Genomic DNA, 18,009 nt, shown 5'->3' with positions numbered 1-18,009 from the left:
TTGTTTTGGCGATTAATCCCTGGCATGCCTTTAATAATACCGAAAATTGAATTTGTATTTAAGCACATTTGTTTCTCAACCGACTGAAACCAAAGTTTGATATATAATTAAAATAAGTTTAGAGTATTGGTCTTTGGCACGAATTTATCACTTTTATTGAATCTATGATCTTGAGATATTTGTTTTACCGGTTAATCCCTGGCATGCAGTTAATAATACTTCGAAACTAAAAATCGGCACAGAATTATAATTACAGCCACAGAGTCACATACAAATTTTATTTATTTATCATTTCATTTTTTTATTTATCGCGTTCACCTAATTGTAAAGTTTCAGATAGACAGACAATCAGTTTCTTAATGGATTTGGTTTCAAATTCGTTAGATATCTGCATTTTAGATTTCATTTATTTTGACTTTTTATTTATCGAACTTTAAATTTTTAAGCAACCATGTACATTTATATTTGGACAGATTTATAGAATTCCTGTAAATCGATTTCATTCAAAATTCGATAGAAATCTGCAAATGTGATTTGAAGACCATTTAGCAAATTTCCATCTATCTAGCTCAAAGTATTTTTGAGTTATCGTGTTTATAGACAGACAGACAGTCATGATACCATGTGTTTTCGAACACAGGGAATTTGGTAGATTCGTCAAAAACTCGAGTTTGAATTTTTCGACGATTACAATAGTTTCTTCATACTTTTATCAGGAATAGTAATAAAAAGTAAAGAAATTCCCTAATTAAAAAAAAAATTCCGTTATTAAAAAGACACTAATGAAAGAATTGTAATTCTTTCAATTTTTTTACACACGTTACATGGGAATTTTTTTAATCACATTATTGCTAAGGATATGAAACACCAGTTTGAAATTATAAAAATATATTGTTTTCAAGATAGTATATTTTCTATAAATTCTGAAACGCATAGATCATTTTAAAATTATAAAACACATTTTCAAGCAATCTCATTTACAAGCTTGTGAAAATATTGAACGATAGACGGTCAATTCGTTGTTAGATTTGGTTTCAAATTTCATAAGCATGAGCACTTCAGATGGTAAATTTGTGCACCAAAATTTATCCATCTGGCATTCTATGTTTTGTAATCATCGTTTAAATTTATATTCGCTGAATAGATGCAAACTTATATTCGATAGAAATCTGCAAATTTGGTATTAAGTTCATATACCAAATTTCATCCAACCAGGTCAAAGTGATTTTGAATTATCGTGTTCACAGAAAGGATTAGATTAATACAATAATATTTTTGCTGTTATATAAATATATAATTCTAAAAATATATTATGAGAATTTCTAAGCCATCTGTATAAAGCATATAGAATACGTTTGCATGGTAAATGTCGACAAATTCATTCATGTGAATTCACTAATTAATTAGATCTATGCATAAAACACTAAAACGATGTGCCAAATTTTGTTCTTCTAGTATGTTACGTTTAATTTTCATCATATTCACTTCACTCTGATAAACGAAAACCTTTTTGTGAATGGATTTCATTGAAAATTTGATTTAAAAAAATATCTGCAAATTCCTGCTAACACCATAATGTTAATAATTATTTTAAAAAAACTATCAAACGATTTTTAATAACTATCAGCTATAAAAAATCGTCTGCTTCAGTTCATAACCTAATTTTAATTTCTTTTTTTTTAAAGAAAAAAAGTTGATAATGATTTTAGATGAAAAAAAAAATTATTAAAATATAAAAAAGGCTTTATATAAAGAAAAAGTTTTTTCGTCAAAAATATTATATATGAATAGATTTTAACCCTCGAGAAATATCAAGTATATTAACTGCTTTCCAATAAATATTTTTTTTTCAGTCAAAGGAAAAATTATCGAAACACGTAGGTCGAAATTTCAGACGATAATAATTCTTTCTTTGTTTACCTTTCGTCCACAGGAAAGTAAAAAAGATGTTGCCAGTTAAAGATTGCTTTGTTTCTAGTAAGATGGCTGAAATCAGATTACGCAGAATTTCTCCCTTGATAATTGTTCATGGCAGGTGCTTTAACAGAGATTAACTGTCATTGACTGAATCATAGCACACAGGGAAAGTTTTCCTCATTGTGGAAAAACGCTCCAATATGAAAGGCGCGATCAGTTGTTTTCGGGTTATATTTTACTTCCCATTATTATTTATACTTGTTGATGGAAGTAAGTTTCTCCCATATTACAAAATTTTAATTATATTTTTAATGTTTTTACATATTAATTTATTTAATCTCCTAATTAGATGACACATTTTATTTGAGGTATTTATTATTATTTCAATCCTTACAAAAACGAAAAAGGCGCTTGAAGGCTCTTCCAATTTGTTTTTGCCTTTTAAATTACTTAATATTTTCTGTTAATTTCAGATTTAAATAATAAAATTCATTTGCAGAATGCAGAATTAATTTTTAATTTTTCATTAATGTAATAATAAGTTTAAGAATTAGCATACCATCATTTTTTATTTAACTTTTAATAATAAAAGCAATTAATTATTAATAAATTACCTTATTATTTCTATTAAAAGTAGCAACTTCCTTCATTATAGTAATTATTCATGGTAGTAAAATTAAGAATAAATTTTTTTGAATAATATAAAGAAGATTAATCGAACCTAAGAGACATTATCATTCAATGTACGATGATTCAAATCACGGATTCAAATATTCTTTAAATTTAGAAATCTAGTTAATAGCATTCCAAACTATGCACCAATCATATTCGAGATTAAATGATTTATAAAATATTCTACATTAACTTCCTTTATTTTCTGTATTTATAAAGAAACTTGATGGGTAGTTTATACGAAGAGACATTATCATTCAATGTACGATGTTTCAAATCATAGATTCAAATATTCTTTAAATTTAGAAATCTCGTTAATAGCATTCCAAACTATGCACCAATCATATTCGAGATTAAATGATTTATAAAATATTCTGTATTAACCTCCTTTATTTTATATATTTATAAAGAAACTTAATGAGAATTTTAGTTTAAATTCATTTTTTTTCAGGAAGAAATGATGAAATTCTCAGATATATTCAGTGTAAGTATAAAGTTACTTTTGTATCAGTTTCAGCAACTGTATGACATTTTACTATCTTTATAATTTCACTAAACTAGCTCAAAATAAAAGATACTTTAGGCTTAATTTAAATATTTTGATATAATTACAGGAATTCTTTTTCTAATTTAGAAAATTATGGATATAAATTATTGAAAATGGGAACTTTTAGAACTCCTTTATAGGTTGATGTTATATTTTACATATGGATGATATGTATCTATACAAGTCACTTTTTCGAAAAATAGTATAATCAATGCAAAATTTATTTCAATTTTACCACTATGTTACATTTAGATCCAAATTACCTCTAAAATGATAATATTACCATATTTCTGTTCTTGAATGATATCTTCTGCAATGTTATTTTCTTCAAGTGATTCTCCTGTCAACCTCTAGCTGTTCAGACAGCAACTGTCAGATTTCAATTTCAATCAAATATTACATCATTAAATCACTCAGTACTGTCGTATCAGTCTTGGCGAAATTTGAAATTACAGACATGTTAAAGGTTTACTACAAAGATTTTCGCCTGTTTTTTAGCAAGCAAATATATTTAGAGCATAATGCCTGATAAATACATGAATAATATCGACAACTTTGGTTGCATATGTATTCTCGTTTGCTTCAAAAATGAAAAACATGATTCCACTTGGAAAATATATTTGAACTACCCTGACACACCCGAAGACGTAGAGTTAAGTTGAATGATCGAAACTGGGAGATGGCGTAGGTGGAAACTATGGTTGATTCTTAGTGAATATCCCCAACATCGATCCTACCCCTCCCATAGGAAGCAGTTCCGATATTGGAAGGGCACGACTTGATCCCACACCGTTATTATACCCACCAGGATAGCATGAATCAAGCAGCAAACCCTCACTCCATTTTTGAGGTGTCCTCCAGTAGACCACTCCACTATTAAGTCATATCACTAACTCTCCGACCCTCCCGAAGGTACACGGATAATAAATAATGAATTACCGCACCGCCGCAACAGCAATATTGGCGGGAACTGTGGTTGAGTCCTAAGGGCCATCACCGGACACGGTACAACAATTCCCTAAGGAAGTATGTCCTGTCATCGATAGGAGGAACCAGAACTCCACCTTTCCGTGTACCCTCCAAGTTGGCGAGATCAAACCACCATGCCGGAAGCATCTCATCCTCATTTCGAGGTGCCTCCCAGGGGGTCACTCCACTATTAAGAACCACCTATAAACTATACTTAAAATATAAGTTTTGTTGTTCAGGATATATAACTTGGGCTCTATAAATATAGCAAAACCATGCGCAATACATTCTTCACCAGTAGCAGAAAGGAAAAAAGTGTTCCATAAAATTTAATTTTTAAAACTACTTTCTTTTTAACATTCTCTCATTGAATTTTTCCACGAAAACTGCAGTACTTTCAGCGATACTATATTAAGTAAGAAGAATGTTTCCATCATGACCCATTATCAAAAATACAATTTTTGCGTTCTTTTAGTGAATTTTTCTTTGAAAGCTATAGTTCTATAAGCGATAAGGCTTGCAAATGCTTTTAGCAGTACATTTTTGATACAAAAAGATGTTACCACTGAAAACAGAATCGATAGTAATAGATTAGTTTTTTAGAATATACAAATTAAAAATACATTAAAAAGGGCAGTAAAAGAATCTAGTATATTCAAAAAAATGTTCAGGTTATATTTTGTTATTGCGTGTCTAATATGTACATATGTATAGGTACATGTTTTCTTAATTAGAAAAATATATTGACAGTTTCTGTGCTATAAGTAACTTTGTATTACGTATAAGTACTTTGAATCACATGAATCTATATTTGTAGCTTTATTTTAATAATACTAAATATATCTGGTGATCCTGAGCTAATCTGGATTTTCAAAATCATTTTCTAACTCAGAAATATCAAAATGGCATATTCCCCTTTATAAAGCGAATAAAATTAGTGCCACGTGTTCGTTTGGCTAATTGATGCGATATTATTTATAAAAAATGATGAAAACATTAAACACATATTAAACGTAATTATTATATATAGATATATTAAACGTAATTATTATACATAGATATATTAAAGGTAATTATTATATACACATGTTTTAAACGTAAAGTGTAAAACATGTAAAACGTAAAGTATCAAGGGAAAGCTAAAGTATCAAAGGAAAAGTATCAAGGAAAAACTTTCTTGAATTTTACTTTCTGTAAAAGAAATAAACAAAGCGGAAACATTGTGACTGTCAAAAATAAATTCCGACATTTCAAAATTTCGAAAAACTGATTTTGGAATTATGTCTGTTGGACTAGAGACATGATATCTAAAAAAATACAATAAGCAACAGGCATGAAATTTGGTTCGTGATCTTTATATCAAAATTTCAGATATCCGCATAAATACAATGGATCAAAAAAAAAGCTCATATAGCTAGATGTATGCAACTGAAAGTATAGTTTTATCATTAAAATTGTTGACCTGTGTCGAGTTTTAGACTAAAATTGACTGTCTGTCTGTCTGCATATTGCATATATTCTCGAAAACGCAGCATTTTTTTTATTTCATTCTATTACTGGATAGAATAAAGTAACTCAAAGGTTGTAACACTAATTATATATGAGGAAATATTTCCTAGCACTACATTTATATAAAAACAAATTTATATTTACATAATGATATAATTGGAAAGCAAGATCACTCAATTTCTGCAGTTATATTCATTACAACTACAGAGACAATAATGCACAAAAATAAAATGGACAAAACAATATTCAGACAAATCAAAACATGAAATAATACATAAACAATATACACTGACAAAAATTATGTTATACAAAATACACAACTAAATCAACAAGAGCTACAGTACAAAACAATAAAAAATCACAATTTAAAACCAATTGTGATTTTTTTATTGCAAGACAATTTAAAACCGATTTACAATACAAGACCATAAAGATATAATACAAAATAGTGCATTACACTACACAATTCAAAACAATTTCAGACATATTAAAAAACAATACAAATTACAGTACATAATATTTATAAAATTATAAAATACTACAAAGAATACGTAGACAAAACTATAGAGAGAAAATACTAAACAGTCAAGTTAAGACGCCATATCGATATACGGACAAAATATATATAGATAGATAGATAGATAGATAGATAATGCATTATTATATAAGGAAGAAAGTAATATCAAAGCATTATTATGAAAACCGCACGCAGCTAACTAATCTTTCACTTTAATATGAATTATTAAAACATTAAAAAGTAATATATTTACAGGAATTCTGACTAAAGAATTAAGATAGAAGAAAATTATTTTTACCAATAGAAGAAAAAAATAATTTACATACCAATTCATTAAAACTATCGAGTGAAAAAATTTTTATACTGTTTTGTCACCAAAATCTGAATCAAAATCATTTGAAAAAAGTTAGAAGTGAGCTTTTCCGTTGATTTGAAAAACAAATGCAGTCTCATGACATAATGATGTGTTGTGAGTATTCATATCAATATTTCCTGATAAAGATTGATACTACAGTAATTATCAGTGATTGTTTTCAGCTTTAATCATTTTGTATTCTTAAGTCTGTTGTTTTTCTTTGTTTTTATATTAACTCATTAAGTATAATTGGAATTTTGAATTTGTTTAGATACTGTTAGTGAAGCTGTACGACAAATATATGGTGAGCAAACCTTCTAACAATGCAAATTCTGTTTTAAGTTAATTTAGATTATTATAATGAAATGCAAATTATGTATGAATAATGCATTTCCATTATATTTATAATATTATTGTATGGTGTGATGATTTAAAATATATTATTCTTTCTACATAATAAGAATACAGTTCTAAATGGCAATAACTAAAAAAATCAATGTTTGGAAATATAACATTTTAAATTTCAAAATGTCTCTGAAAAATTCAATTTCAGTCATTCAAATTTGAAATTCACAAATTTTGTAATACGAGTTTGTAGATATTGTTGCTTTATACTAAATAAAAATGCTCTCCAATTATTTTTCAAAATATTTCTAAAGCAGGACAATAAGAGATTTATGTTTAATCTGACAAATAAGACTTAACCCTTTTCAACTAAGAATTATTTAGGGAGAAAAATTAATAGAGACAGATTTATCGGATAAATAAAAGATTTTGGATTTTAGTTTTAAGAACAGTATTTCTTTCTTTACCATTTTTTTAGTGACCAAAATTCTAAACTTGCACTCGCGATGTTCTACATATTAGAAATGTGGAAAGGGAAAATATTTTGTCTAACCATAACAAATCAGCCTTGCTTCTCAAAGCTTATTCTCAATTGTTGATCATTGAATCCCCGATTTTATTGATGGTGTAAACTTATGCATAATGAAAATAAGTAATCTTAATGTTTTGCTTTAATGATTTACGATTATTCAAGAAAGTACAGTGGCCTTATTCTGTGTACAGAATATGGCCAATGTACTTTCGTGGCGCTGAAATTTCAGGCCATAAAAAAATGTTAATAAGCTAGAATATCATCACTAAGCCATACTTTGAGTGACTAAATCATGCGTGATCACGTCTGCTAAAACTTGCGTGTAGCAAATGCAGAAAACAATCTGCAGAGACAGCTATCAAGAGCTTCCATTCTGGGGCATAAATACTTCTTGGGTAATAGGTATTTTTTTTAATTTTAAATGGTTTTTAATTCATTGAAAATGAATAGAAATTTTAGAGGCTTCCTCTCACCAACTGCGGACGAGCTAAACGAGAAAAAAAATGGGATTGTGAGTTCGAATCCCGCGATTCACAGTTTGTGTAAATATTTAATTAATTGATATTATGTTTCTCTTTATTTCATGTTCCAGAAGATTCTGGGCCTTTCTTTAGTTTACCAGACAAGTGTTCTGGATATTTCTTTAGTTTACCAGACAAGTGTTCTGGATATTTCTTTAGTTTACCAGACAAGTGTTCTGGACTTTTCTTACTGTCTCCAGAAAAGTATTCTGGAACTTTCCCTGCTAGTATAAAAGCAGAAGATCTGTCAGTCACTGTGTTCTGAGTTCAGAGTTGAGTTAATAAATTGGTTTACCTCTACTCCTTGTGTGTGTCATTGAGTTCCACACTAGACTACCTACATGACAATATTTTAGCAGAAACTATTTGCATGACTGAATCATACGTGACACGTCACTGAAACTTGCGTGAGGCAAATGATCTTTAGCGCTCTACACAGAGAGCTTCCAATCTGGTACATAGTTTTTTCTTGGGTAAAAGATTTTTTTTTAATTTTAAATATTTTTAATTAATTGAAAATTAGTAAAAATTTTAGAGTTTTTTTTCTCAATAATTGTGGACGAATTAAACGATGAAAAAAATAGAAGCATTAAGCCTAAAACAATTTAGTACCACAATATTCCAGGCTAAAGCTTCGAATCCCTTTCTTTAAAACAAAATCTTTTATTTTATTTATTATTCTTTTATTTTATTTTTTATTCTATTTTAGCAAAAACTGCTCACGAATAAGTAAAATACAAAATAATCTTCACATTTTATTGAAATCGGAGAGGAAGATTTTTTTCAAACTGGCTCGAAAAACAGAAGCCGGGACACCTGGCAGTTACATCTTTCTGTATTTTAGCGGGCAACAACCCTGAAATGACCTTGACGGAGCAGGAACTCTTCAATTGTTCTCTGTGTAAAAATCATATCTCTTTATGATATAACATCAGGACATAAAATGCGTCTTCAGAAAAAATAAAACTGTAACACCGCATTGTTTCTTTTGACTGAAGGATCTTCTAAATTAAAAGTCTGATAAGAAATGGAAGGCAGCAATAAATTTTCCTCTGCAATTCTTGTTATTTTACACATATTCTATTTCTCAAATCAAGGTATATTCTTAAATGTTTTGGAGCTCCACAAAAGTATTAATCCATGTTCTATTTTAAAACTTTATATCCATATGTAAATAAAATGACAGACATCTCTGATATGGGACATCACAGAAAAATGTGTTCTTAAGAACTCGCAGCAGTTTTTAAATGCTTTTGAAGAACTATCTGAGGCACTTATGAAACTAAAGCTATTTTATTCAGAAAAGATCACAGCAAATTAATATCAAAGTCTGTTGACTTGTTAGAAAACCCCGTTTAATTTTAAACTTGTAGAGAACGAGACTTTTTATAACTTTATTATGAGATAGAGGAAAATAATAAACAAGTTTCAGAAACTGTTATTTAATTATTTTCTAAATTCCACATTTCACAAAACAGAACAAACATAAACACGAAAATACGCGACACTCACTAGAATACAATCTAATAATGACCCCCAAGAAGGATCACGGGAAATATACCTTGATGTTGATAAAGTAACGCCATCTGTTGTATCAAAAGATAAGATAGTAGAGTTATGTAACCGCTACAAACTGAGTTTAAATACCCCGGTAGAAAACTTGACAACAAGCACAGATTTCGAACGCATATATATTTTAACAAAGAAAAGTTTTAGACAAATTATTTGTATGTGTCTTTGTTATGTAGATATTCCATTACCTTGTGTGTAGACATTTTTGTGTAGATATTAAAAGTTTGCACTCAAAAACAATGTACTTTTAAATAAACAAAGAAGCGAGCCATTCTCATAGATTCATCTCCCTTTTGTTAGTTGACAACTAAGATTAATCGAAACTACAAATTATTCAAAATAAATTACTTCATATGGTAACAAACGTTTCCAAATTCATCGCGAATTTTCTGTCCATTCTAATTTGAGATTAAAGAAAGTAGTAAACTGCATTACGAAATTATATTTCCCAATCATCGAAATACACTCATTCGCTTTCAGTTTATTTTGCTCACAAAAATGTTAAATACAGTTTTTCCTATAAAATCACAAAAATGTCCTTCTTTTCAAACTGCCAAAATAAATCTCCTTCTCAAAACTGGATGGATTTTCTTCCAATTGTATTAAAATTTTGGCAAAATTCATACCCCTCAAAATGATTGATAATTTTTGTATGAAGTTTTTATATGATATTGCCGCATTGAAAAGAGGCAGTCGACTCTTCATGGCCGAATGGTCATAGCACTGGTTTCTTAATTAAGAGATAGTAAGTTCGAATCCCGCTACAGACAATGCGATTCACAGTCTGTGAAAATGTTTAATTCCTTTATTTCATGTTCCAGAAGATTCTGGACATTTCTTTAGTTTACCAGACAAGTGTTCTGGACTTTTCTTACTGTCTCCAGAAAAGTATTCAGGAACTTTTCCTGCTAGTATAAAAACAGAAGATCTGTCAGTCACTGTGTTCTGAGTTCAGAGTTGAGTTAATCAATTGGTTTACCTCTACTTCTTGTGTGTGTCATTGAGTTCCACACTAAAGTACCTACGTGACAATATTATAATAAATGTACCCAGGTACATCAGTAACTTGATTATCTACTGACATGAGAATAGAAAAAGTAGACTTGTAACTTGCTAGAAAATCGTTTATGGGCTTTTCGATTATACAAATCCACTCCTTTCTTCTATTTGGCACAACTAGACTAAAATAATTTTCCTGACAAAATCAAAAGAGAGTCCATTTATACCAACATAATAGCCCCTTTCACAGTGCTGCACAAACTTTTTTCGATGACTTTAAAGTCTTTTACATCATTTACAAATGACTGATTTTCTATACGGTTATTCTTTTCTAGAGTGTATGTATTTTTCCACTTCTATCATTTGTCTCATTTCCAATTTTTAAATTCAATTATTTCAGCAGTTATCGATTTTTTGTATTTCCGTTCATCATCTTAACTTTTTCTGTAGTCATTCTACATTAGAAAATCTTAAAACAGTTTTTTTGTCATGGCCTGAAATTAAGCAGCTTTTTTAGAAATCTCAGAATTAATCATTTGAACTTGTTGACGGAATTTTCATTCGCTTTGAATTTAGTTAGTTCAGACAATTTTGGAGAAACTCAAATGGCGCCTCAAAGAAGATCTACCTATCAAAAAACGTCACTTCCTGGTGGCGGATGTTGATTGACTTAAAATAATGAAAGTCAAACCCTCATAACTTGATCAATTTTAAATCAAGAAGTTTGGTACTTTTTTAGTTTAAAATGTCAGTGTGTAAATATTATTTAGCTAAATATGATTGACAGGACCTGAGGGAACTGTAAAAACATTTACATTTCATCATTTAATCTGAAATTTATTTATTGATACTAATAGTATAGAAAAATAATCTACTATTTCATTTGAAGTAATAAATAATCTATATTTCTTTCATTAAGTTACTTCGTTTTTTCAATTAGAAGCTTATGCCAAGATTTAACAACTTAATTTATAAACTAATGAGCCATGTTTAAAATGGAATATTTTATTTATTTCTAAAGCATTTTTTATCTTGTCCTTTGACAATTATCTCAAACTACCAAAACATTTTCCCCTTCTAAAAGTATGCACAAAATGTAAAATTGCATTACCTCGCATAGTTAAGAGAATATGAATGACAAGCACATGAATAGAGTGTCATATAATACAATATACTGTTAAATATTTGAAGAAGATATTTCATAAAATTTCAATTTTTAAACTGTGTGTGTGTGTGTGTGTGTGTGTGTGTGTGTGTGTGTGTGTGTGTGTGTGTGTGTGTGTGTGTGTGTGTGTGTGTGTGTGTGTGTGTGTGTGTGTGTGTGTGTGTGTGTGTGTGTGTGTGTGTTCGTAAATAAGATTTTTCTTGTCGTTTCGTTTAACTATCATATATATTTTTTTTAAGATTTTCTATGCAATGAAGAGAATTCTTATATGGTAAGTAAAATTGATAAATATTTGTTTATTTTATAAATAATTAAATTAAATTGTTGTATTCGGTCAATTTTTCTTTTATCATTATTTTTTTTTTTTTTCATTTCTATATACAGTGTCTCACAAAAGTGATGGGACACTTGTGCTTTACAAAAGGAAACTGTAATAAAATAAATAAATAAACATGTACAAAAAAATTTTAAGTGTGTTTCATATTTAAAGTTAGCAACAATTATTACATAACATACATTTTATCAAAATATTAAAATATTAATTTAATAAAAATACATTTGTTTAGAACGGAGCAAAAAATGGCTCACATAAGTGATGGGACACTTACTTTTCCATCAAATATTTATCCAAAAATTTTACTTTTTAAAAGGTTTTAATATTTTGTTGGATTTCCTTTTACTTTTAAAACATGATTTAATCTTCTTGGGATGGATTCTACTAATTTTTTTTTTGTGATTTCTGGAGTGATTTTACCCCATTCTCCTTGAAGCACCGATTTTAATTGTTCTTTTGAAGAAATGGTGTGTTTGCGAATTCTTGATTCCAATTCTTGCCAAATATTCTCTATGGGATTTAAGTCTGGAGATTGTGGTGGTGTTTTTATTATTTCAGGACAGTTATACAGCAGCCAGAGTTTAACGTTCAAAGCAGTGTGCTTGGGGTCATTGTCCTGGCAGAATTTGAAATCTTTATGAAGGTTCAATTTTCGTGCTGAAGAATTCAAATTTTGCTTTAAAATGTCAATATACTTGTACTGATCCATTATACTGTCAATAAAAACAAGATTACCAACTCCAGCGGACGACATACACCCCCATACCATAACTTCTCCTCCACCATGTTTTACTGTTGGCACCAAGTTCTGTTTGCGAAATTCTTCCCTGGGTTTTCTCCACACCAAGATTCTACCGTCAGAACCAAATATATTAAACTTACTCTCATCAGCAAATATAACTTTATTCCAGTAATCAGAATTCTTATTTATGTTGGATTTTGCGAAAGCTAGTCTGAGTTTTCTATTCTTTTCACTTACGAATAATTTTTTCCTGGCTACTCTACCGTGATATCCATCAGATCGAATTACCCTTCTAATAGTCTCAGGATTAACAATTATTCCATATAATGCTTGTAAATCAGCAGCAACTTTAAGAGCACTCTTTCTTGGATTTTTTTTTTTTTTTTTTTTTTAATATTTCGAACGATAATTCGCTTTATTTCATTGGATAGCTTTGATGGTCGGCCAGGTCTTCTTTTATCCTGAATAATATGATTCTTTTTATATCGTTTAATGATATTGAAAACTGTTGAATGACTCAAGTTAACTGTTCTAATAGATTTTCCACGTTCCATATGCAAATTAATAACTAATTTTCGAATTCCAGGCGAAGTTTCTTTTCATTTAGCATTCATGGCTGCACATAGCTAAAAAACACAAAAATTCCAAAACAAACTGGGAAGAAATACTGCAGACGATTTTATAAATTATTGCCAATTCCTTTTGAGTAAAAATAAAACCACCAAAAATATTTTTATTGCTTATTTCAGACGATTTTTGTTGAATATCTAATGGTGTCCCATCATTTATGTGAGCGATTTTTTGCTCCGTTCTAAACAATTGTATTTTTATTAAATTAATATTTTAATATTTTGACAAAATGTATGTTATGTAATAATTGTTACTAAATTTAAGTATGAAACACACCCACAAAAAATTTGTACATATTTTTTTAATTTATTTTATTACAGTTTCCTTTTGTAAAGCACAAGTGTCCCATCACTTTTGTGAGACACTGTATGTGTGTTTTAAAATCATTTTTTAATATTAATATCTGTATTTCAGTACTGAAAAATATATTCGTTTTAATTATATTCACTATATAATTATTTTAACCTTTTCTAAGGCCGTGGGAAGTATGCTTCCCACCAAATTTATCAATCTTTGCATGAAAATATGTATGAAATTACACACACACATGCAAAATTTATCATAAGTTCTGACAAATGTTTTTAGAAAGACAGAAACTTAGATGCTTCAGTTCTTTATCTCACACAAAATGATGTGTCTCGGTTTGTCATTTAATTATTAAGTAACCAAATTAATTAATTAATCAAATTAAATTTATCTAATAAGCTAAATGAATCCCTTTTCTTATTCTAATTTCAAGCCTAAAAATATTTTAACTTTATATATGACTAGAAAAAATGGCCCTTTAAAGAGTTAACCTATCAATGGATGAACCATTATCAAAATATATACATTTTCTTCAATAGGTATCTGACTGTGTAAGTAAAAAACTTTTTTATATTTATAAATAAATATTACAAACACACCACACACTTTACCTTGATTAGTAGCAGAAACACATTTCAAATGTTTCAATCTTAATATAATTTCTTCTGAATCCATTTTTAACAATGCCTCTATAAATTTTTCCAAATTAATTTTATAAAAATAATCTATATTTTAAAAAACCTTTGTAAAACTAAAAATAAAATTATGGAATAACTCTTACCTTATTTGTTTAGTTTCGATTACCTTTTTACTTTCTAGAGCAATGCAAGGCTTTCGAGATTTATAACTCGATTTTTAAAAAAAACTCTGAAGAACTCGTTCAAATCAGCTGCGCTTTTGGAAGGATGTTCTAAGGAAGCGTTTAAGCTCGTGACATAATTTATGCTTTACATGTGAAGTATAAAAATATTCCGTCATAAAAAAAAAGAAATAAGTTGAAATGTGACAGCTGAAAGAAAAAAAAAAAAAAAAAAAGGCACCACATATCAAATTGCTCTTCGCAATTACATAATTAATGTTGAACGGGAAAATTATTCTTTCAAAGCGGAATCTAATTTGACCAAGTTTTTATGACTGATGTGTCAAGGAATGCTTTCATTTTATTATTTTATTCTTTGAATCACGTTGTGAAGATTCCAAGTAATATTTTTTATGTCTTGAAAAACAGTATCGCTTGAATATATGAAACATAATGAATAAAAGAAAATTTTATAAAAAAATTAATCACATTTCACAGTAAATATTGGAAATTAAGATTTTTACAGTACAAGGCCAATATAACAAGTATAATTTATACCCGAATCTCCTAGTTGCAATGCAATGTTAACCACTGACGGTTCTACAATATTGCTTAACACTCAATAGAACAAAGTAAAAAAATATTTTTTTTTATGTAATGCATATTTAAGATACAGTAAAAGATTTAAAAAAAATTGCATGTTGTTAAAAATAACGCAGTTGTTTCGGGTGTCGGATTAAGTTCTTTAATGGCTCTTATTCAATTAGAAATCTCGCGGGGGGAGGGTCTCCCTTTCCTCCCTGACTTCCAAAATCAAATATTTTTGTTCTATTCATCTCAATTTAAACTGTATATAAACAGTTTTAAGTAGCAAATTTTGACGAACTAAAACAATAAAACATTAAATTGTGGATTGTTTTCGTAAAATTTGATTTCATTGTTCCACGTGTAAAAGAAAGACAAGAATAAAATTTAAATATAATTTTATGTAAAATGATAAAAAAAAAATAAAGACAGAACTTTTTAACACAATTTAAACTCCATCAAATTATAGAATCGGAGATTTTTTTTAAATTACATTGCAACACATATTTTTATTTGCAAAGCAACGTAACATAAAATTTTAAAAGAAAAAGATAATTAATTAGGAAAGTTTTAACAAATAATATCTCTATTTATTAGATTGCATTCGTATTACGCACATAAAAATTGTAACTTTTATAATTGTCTTCTGAATTTTACAATTATAGACAAGCTTTTGTAATAAATTTGTAAGATGTAAATTAATTTCATTGATTATTTTCAACACTTTTTTAAGCAAAAATTTATTTTTCGTCTCTAAGAGCCTTTTGTATTTTTTTCATGTGAACTTCGTTCCATTATCAAGAATATGAAATATCATTTTCATACTGATCAAAAATTATCGTGTCGATAAGGGAAATATTATCGACAAAGATAATGTTTACTATAAACACCGTTCTAAACGCATACAGCATTAGTTAGTGAGTTAGTGCGAATACGAGCTGCCACTATCCCAGAAAGAAATCCCTTCTCCAAATTTTTAGCACAAAACTGATACAGGACGATTGACTCTGTAAAGATGTATTATACACTAGGACTATATACATACAAGACAGTTTTCCCACCGTACTGTATGCTATCACACGCAGCTTGAATTTTGCCACGAAGAGCAATTCGACATGGTGGGAAAAGGAAGTGGAAAATGAAATAAACGGAGAAATATTTAATGGGGAAATAATAAACGCAAAAATCCTAACTCGGATAAAATTAAATTCGGGCAAAAAAAATTTAAATATGCTTTTTAATACTTAAAATTATTTATGTTTACCTGGCATACACAAGCGAAAAGGATTAAAAAGAATTATTTTAAAAAATAACAGAACACACTTTTTCCTACTGAAATTCCAGATATAAAAGTCTGAACTCACCAGAGCTATGATGTATTGCAAATATTAGTTAAAATTTAACCATGAATGGAAACTAAACGCAGTCTCAAGATATCTTCAGACATTTTTATAAGCACCTGACGACACATACACTTTACTATCACTATATTTAGCACAAAAACATACATGCGGCTTTATATTTCGTGACTGGGGATTAAAGCAACTCCACACTGTTAACTGACATTCACACCAAGAAGATCAAGTAGTCATGACTCTAAACTGAAAGAAAAAAAATGGAATGGCATCTAATATAAACAGAGAAAGATATAAAACAGATCTTCGGAACAGATGAGACTGAAAATGGTATATTTCTGTTGAAGAAAACTTTGTCCAAAAACAGGACATTTTTATAGCTTTTCTAACCTTCCCTCCAAAATTGATGCATTCCATTGACTTCAGAGCCGCATTATGCAATTGAAAATATATCTAAACTAAATGCTTTAAGCATGTAATTTCATTATAGAATTGAATTTAAAAAATTAATAGAAAAGAAAAAGAAGTAGGCCTGATCATTTTGTTTTTGGCATTCTTTATTGTATTTAATTATGAATCGCTTGTAACAAGAACGATAAATTTCACCGCAATAATTAATATCGCTAGAATGGAATTCTCTAAAAATTTTAGCATAATTTCAGTTTGAAAATTCTTTGCGTGAAGGTGTTTTTCTAAGTTATCAATTCATACCATGCACGATATTTTTATTTAATATTTTTATTTCGAATCTCATTCAGCATTAAAAAGACTCATACATTTCATATTTTTAACAGATAAGTTTAAAAGGTAAGTAGGAATGTTTTTATACTATTAAATTTGCAGACTAAAAATATTATGCTAGCAAATTCTTGATCAGAAAAAACAAAAGTTCATCACACAGATTAAAACGATTCCAGTTATAATTTTAAACATAAAATTCAGGTTTATTTAATGCTTGCCACAATTGCAAATGTGTATAACTTTCCTGTACATAGTGGCACTAAAATTGATTTGAGCACAGTACAGATGAAAACTTAAAGTTTTGTTTTTATACGTAGTAATAATCCTTTGCGATTTCTTTTGGTAACACAGGGACCATTTTTGCACTTCATTTCTCTACTTTGTGAAGCGTTTTCGTTGGCCACCTCTAGTGTTTGCACTGTTGCACGCAAAAGCCATATATATATATATATAAACCCTAAAAGCGAATATACCCATATTTTCTATTAACCCTAAAAGCGAAAAATTGATGCCTCAAAAGCGATAAATCGTCAATTTGTTGCCTACGCATTTTGAGGCTTCAGAAACCTCAAACCAAAACAACATCATGTTCTCACATGATAATAATGATTTTATTTTATATTCAATTGATTCAATAAAGAATTTATATTTTAGAATCTTTTGGGGAGAGATCGCTATATTTTTCAAGCTGCTGAACTATCCCAGGATATTCTCATATCCATGAAAAAAGCTAGAAAAATTCACGGATCCATTTGCTGTATTTTGATGGCTAATTTCTCTTCTACTATGAATGACTACTTTCCACTTTTTTGAAAACAACGGAAATTATTGTGAAATTCATTTCATTTATATGATTCAATCATTTCATGACGGGTGTAAAAACAAATAAATGTAGAA

The 18,009-nt window shown here is 28.8% G+C and overlaps 2 protein-coding genes across 4 annotated transcripts in view; one reads left to right on the top strand and one right to left on the bottom strand.

Moving 5' to 3' along the window:
* Positions 1 to 6,554, bottom strand: part of LOC129988515 (sodium-dependent glucose transporter 1A-like) — a 26,267-nt gene extending 19,713 nt beyond the window's left edge. The window contains exon 1 of one of the 2 annotated variants that reach the window (XM_056096762.1): positions 6,458 to 6,554. The gene's annotated coding sequence lies outside the window, so the exon portion shown is untranslated. The remainder of the gene's footprint in view (positions 1 to 6,457) is intronic. The other variant, XM_056096761.1, reaches the window with a different exon arrangement.
* LOC129988517 (uncharacterized) lies at positions 2,055 to 18,009 on the top strand. 2 transcript variants are annotated; one of them, XM_056096763.1, is made up of 5 exons: positions 2,055 to 2,187; positions 3,041 to 3,073; positions 6,758 to 6,790; positions 11,860 to 11,891; positions 17,767 to 18,009. In XM_056096763.1, exons 1-5 carry the CDS (start codon positions 2,118 to 2,120, stop codon positions 17,923 to 17,925), a joined length of 327 nt encoding a protein of 108 aa, XP_055952738.1. In that variant the 5' UTR covers positions 2,055 to 2,117; the 3' UTR covers positions 17,926 to 18,009. The 2 variants fall into 2 exon arrangements, with proteins under 2 accessions (XP_055952738.1, XP_055952739.1); XM_056096764.1 differs by lacking the exon at positions 6,758 to 6,790.

The sequence above is a fragment of the Argiope bruennichi genome, chromosome 10 (genome assembly GCF_947563725.1).
Source record: "Argiope bruennichi chromosome 10, qqArgBrue1.1, whole genome shotgun sequence".
Classification (NCBI taxonomy): Eukaryota; Metazoa; Arthropoda; class Arachnida; order Araneae; family Araneidae; genus Argiope; species Argiope bruennichi.
Note: the sequence above shows the minus strand (reverse complement) of the source record. Positions and strands in the feature narration are given on the sequence as shown.